The sequence below is a fragment of the Camelina sativa genome, chromosome 5 (genome assembly GCF_030686135.1).
Source record: "Camelina sativa cultivar CO46 ecotype springtype chromosome 5, ASM3068613v1".
In the NCBI taxonomy this organism is placed as follows: Eukaryota; Viridiplantae; Streptophyta; class Magnoliopsida; order Brassicales; family Brassicaceae; genus Camelina; species Camelina sativa.
In genome coordinates this window covers 6189461-6194314 of record NC_141884.1, presented here as the reverse complement: position 1 = coordinate 6194314, position 4854 = coordinate 6189461, and the positions used below count along the sequence as shown (strand labels likewise).

Sequence of the window (4854 nt, the reverse complement as noted above, 5' to 3'; positions counted from 1 at the left end):
GAGAGTTAACGCTTAGAAGCTTTTTTTTGTTTGATTGTTGACGAGACTAACGCTAAGTCACTACCTTACTACCGTATTAAAACCACAAATCATTTTGTAAAGCCAACAAGATTCGACTCTAGCTTTATATTTCAACTCTGATACGAGAACATCTCTATAACGACGATATATCAATTTCAGTATTAATGTACAACGAATTTCTTTAACAAATTCAATCAAGCTCCGTCTCCCTCTTGTCTTGTAGATTGTGAACATTTGATCGTAGCCTCGAGAAAATGGAAGACAAAAAAGATTCCTTATACTTGGTTGTTGTTTGTATTCAAAGCAAAGGAAATCGAGAAGCTGTGTACTATTTTGACAATCTCAACTTGATAAGCTATACAGATCAGATGCCAGAAATGTCTTGTAATAGGCATAAGCAAAACAAAATATCTTTTAGCCGCGCACAAGAAGTCAGATCAAGTAGCCAAAACTCTTTACATATTATAATCTTTGTAACTAAAGCCTTTCAATTTTCTTTGGTTTAGCGTGTCCATCTTATGAAAAAATACAATATGACAAGTGTTGCGATCATACCAGCGTACTTGATCCAAGTATCAACACGATTGCGCCTCTCAATGAGCCTCAGTACCGAGTTGGAAAGCCCTACGGTGTTCAGAACATCCAAAGCTTTACGCTGTGCCCTCTGACACATCCAAAAACCCAATGTGAGAAAACCTTTAATGGCATCAATATCATGTTTGTGTGGCATATAACACAGATTACGATTCGGTTAAGGTTACCTTCAAACGATCTCTTTGTTCAGCATATTTGGAGAGGATAGCAACTCCACTTGAAAACGATTCTTCAAGCATCCTCTTTGAATTCTTAACAGAGTTCATAGCTTGAGCTTCCTCATCAAATATTTGCATAATGTGAGCTCCTTCTCCGCTCGCTCTCCCTAACAAATCCGCTCTCTCTTTAGCTTCCAACATCTTTCTCTGATTCCTCAACATGTATTTTTCCAGACTCTGGTTTAAATACTCAGCCTCTTCTCCAACTTGTTCAGTCTTTCTGCAACAAAACCCCCCAAATTAACTTCTGATTTCAACACAAGAGCTAAACTACTTATGAGATTCAGAAACCAGTAGAAATCGAGAAGCACCTAATATGCTTTGTGATTTCAACACAGAGTATACACAAGAACTTGGACTAAATCACCCTAACGTTTGAGAAGCACTAGTTATGAGATTCAGAAACCAGTAGAAATCAAGAAACACCTAATATGCTTTGTGATTTCAACATACAGTACACAAGAACTTGGACTAAATCACCCTAACGTTTGAGAAGTACTACTTATGAGGTTCAGAAACCAGTAGAAATCAAGAACCACCTAATATGCTTTGTGAATTCAACACAGAGTATACACAATAACTTAGTCTAAAACTACTCTTACGCATTCAGAGATTTGCAATGATCACTTGCACATGAATTTAGAACATGAGAGGGATGAAACAAGAACCTTCTCCAGAGATCACGTTGAGATTTAACATGGATTGAGCGCCAGAGAGCATCCATGTTGGAGCAAAGAGATCGGACCTCAGTAATGTCTCGTTTAACGGAGGAAGCCAAATCGGGAGAATCCATAGAAGATGACTCGAACCTCTCCAACCTCTCGATTCCGTCGCGAGCCTTGAGCAGAATCCTTTTCGCACTACTATATACCTCCGACAAGGATCCGCCTCCTCCGACGCTACCAGACGCCATTGTACACAACTCAGATCAATCTGGACCACCTTCTCCGTACCTGAATCAGAGATTTATTCGTAGAAATTGAGTAATATAAACAAACAATTGTGTAGAAGAAAACAAAAAAATCGGATCGAAAACTCAAAAATCACCTTAGGAAGGAGAAAGAAGACGATAAGCTTGTGGTACGCCGTCTCGGAAATTGCCGCCGGAGTAAATCGCAATCGGAGATGTTACGAGGCGATCGAGATTTTTAATCGGAGGGTAAGGAGATAACAAAAAAATAATAAAAGCGCTATGTTAGGCCCATATCCAATATTTAATGGGCCTAGTTTGTTTTTTGTTACGCTCAACTTAACTTACAAACCCATCATTAGTGATCGATTAGCATTATTAACATAGACAATAATCTCATATAACACAATAAACGTTTGGAAAAGTTTACGTGTAAATGATGTGGAATCCACACTACTATTTTATTTGTAAAATTTTTCGTTTTATCTTTAATATATATATGTTCCATTTTTTCGCATATCTACTTAGTGGAAGTTAAAGAATCATATGAATTTGTGTACCAATAAGGGGACAAATGATTATTCACTATTCTATAAGTTCAAGAATATGTTTGATAGACTAAGCTTTCGTGCATCATGCCGGTAATGGTATTAATATATTAGAACCTACTATTTAGATATATTTCTTAAGTTACCTTCTTATTAGTGTGATCATGTAAATGTCATTATCATTTGACGAAAAAAAGAGACCCCTAGGTAGATAGATATATTACCAACTCCTCTTGGTGGGAAATAACAAATCCACACTTGTTTAGTACAACAAACTCTTTGTAATAGCAACATTTTCAAAGTGCCGTGTTGAAACTACCACCCCCAAAAAGGCCAATAATATAGTGTTTCTGAATGTATCATTGTGGACATGATATACATGTACGTACCATCACTTATATGATCTTCTTCCGATCTCTTCTCTAGTGTTGTTCTTTTGTACACTTATTTTACGTGAAATATAAGATGTAAACTTTGAAGTTTCAAAGATATATATATATATATATATATATATATATTCACGTAATCACGTGTACACTCGTTTACATAAAAGATAAGTGATACACTTTAGAAATTTCAATGATTCTTTTTTATGTGAAATTACAATTGTCGCTAGTTAGGTACAAGGTTGTTTCACAAGAATAGTAAGATTGGGAATTTTGTGGTCCAAGATGTTTCATGTTATTGAGTGGACTTCCTCGTAAATCATTTTTTGCACTTTTTTTTCTTCTTATTTGATTTTTAGTTTAAAACGAAATTATCTCGAAAATTCACATGCACTTAAATGTTTACTATGATTGATATACGTTAGAAACGAAACTAAATTTTCAAAGTATATTAGAAAAAAACGATATCGTTATAGGTTAAACTAATGTTGAGTAATTGATATATATAACTAGTCTAAGCATCATGTTCTCTCCAATCTTCTTATTTAGGCCAAATAACAGTTAGATTTTGGATAAAAATATTTGATTATTCTGTGACTAGCCTCAAATTTATGTTTTTTGTTTTTATTTTGTTATACCACAAAAATGTGGGGTTTGAAATGAATAAAGTAAAAAGGTTATCTTTTATTAAGATACATACTTAAAACGAAAAACCTAAGTTGTAAGTTGTCTTTGATTTTATGTTCATTGTATCTTTCCTATGACTTATATCTATCACAAAAACGCCGCAGTCCCACCACATTTCACAATCACAAAAGTCATATTCACATGCATGTGCGGATCGATATTTCACATCCAGTCAATTATAAAGTTCTCACAAACCCTGCAGGTAGAACAATATATATTCTTCAAAATTAGCTGAGCACATTACTTGTTAATTACACTTTGTTTTTATCTATTATATACAATCTAACTTCGAGCTAGTGCAACATATACAAGTGAAAAATCATGTCACGAAAGGATGAGCTGAAATATATCTTTTGAAAGGACACATAAGTGAAAGTAGATAACTCTGTAATGTTTCTGAAAATTTCGTTATATATAATTGAAATGCTATTTAAAACAATTAATACTAAATATGAATGTATGAGTCATAAACTATAAACAAGCATGTAGGTAAAACTTTTAATCAAAATGTTCTAGGTAACTGATTTTTTCTTTTCTGTTGTACTGAAAATAAAATAAAAATCGTCATTGGATAAGTTCGACCAATCAATCAGTAAAGGAAACAGATTCAGATATGGACATATACTTATGTCTTCACCGAAAACAATAAGGTCGTTTCATACACTTTCTAGGCACTTGCTAGTTGCTAGATGTCACGGAGACGTGAATGAGATGGACCCTTGAATGAAACTCTAGCTACTACCATAATTCATTTTTCTTTTCTTTTAGGTTCAATAATAATTTTAGAGTTAAAAAGTACTAAAATTATAGAACAGAAAAGAAGTTGAAAAATAGTATGGAATAGGATTAGTGCACAATTGCACATGTTCTCCATTTGCCAAAGGACCAAACCTTTGTTTCTCTATCTCATCGTATTCATTTCATCGGATCAAAATTTTCATTGCTTATGGGTTGACATTTGTAGGTTACATATCTTTATACTGATTATCTTGTAAGCGAATTTTGACGTTTCATATGATAATTACTGGTGACTTAGAAGGAGCTAATCACTAATCAACTTTCTAAAATATGGGAGGATTTAACCTACAATTACGAACCACCTGTATCATTAGCAAAAATAATGAAAGGTTTTGAATGATTAGTAGCATTGAGTAACTTTCTTATTAAAACTTTGCTACCTCCATATATATAACAGTGTTGGAAATAAAAGATAGATTTGTATTATTTGGCTGAGTGGCGCCTAAATAAGTGGATAACAATATAACATCAGGCCATCAGCAAACAAACAAAAAATGCCATCTCATGACCGTACAGCCATACAATTAGGGATTAAACATGCGAAGGGAAAGCTTTCACAAAAAGAAAAAGATCTAATCATTGATTGGAAAGAAAATTCAGTAAATAAATTCAAAAAAACGTAGGTTTTATGTGATTTTTAAGTATTTTTAAAAAACCTCAATTACATGTATAGTGAAAATGAAATATCATAA

The 4854-nt window shown here is 33.5% G+C and overlaps 1 protein-coding gene across 1 annotated transcript; it reads right to left on the bottom strand.

The window, feature by feature from the left end:
* Positions 1-390: 390 nt before the first annotated feature.
* LOC104785828 (membrin-11) lies at positions 391-2744 on the bottom strand. Its single transcript, XM_010511115.2, has 4 exons — positions 1881-2744; positions 1502-1786; positions 783-1053; positions 391-685 (listed from the first exon to the last, which is right to left on the bottom strand). The coding sequence occupies exons 2-4, from the start codon at positions 1744-1746 to the stop codon at positions 524-526; spliced, it is 678 nt and encodes a 225-aa protein (XP_010509417.1). The 5' UTR covers positions 1747-1786; positions 1881-2744; the 3' UTR covers positions 391-523.
* Between the last annotated feature and the right edge of the window lie 2110 nt (positions 2745-4854).

Coding starts and splice junctions, on each gene's coding strand:
- LOC104785828 (XM_010511115.2), bottom strand. CDS start 1,746: ATGGCGTCTGGTAGCGTCGGAGGAGGCGGATCCTTGTCGGAGGTATAT. Junction 1,054..1,501: donor CAACGTGATCTCTGGAGAAG/GTTCTTGTTTCA, acceptor GTTTTGTTGCAG/AAAGACTGAACAAGTTGGAG. Junction 686..782: donor AACAAAGAGATCGTTTGAAG/GTAACCTTAACC, acceptor TGGATGTGTCAG/AGGGCACAGCGTAAAGCTTT.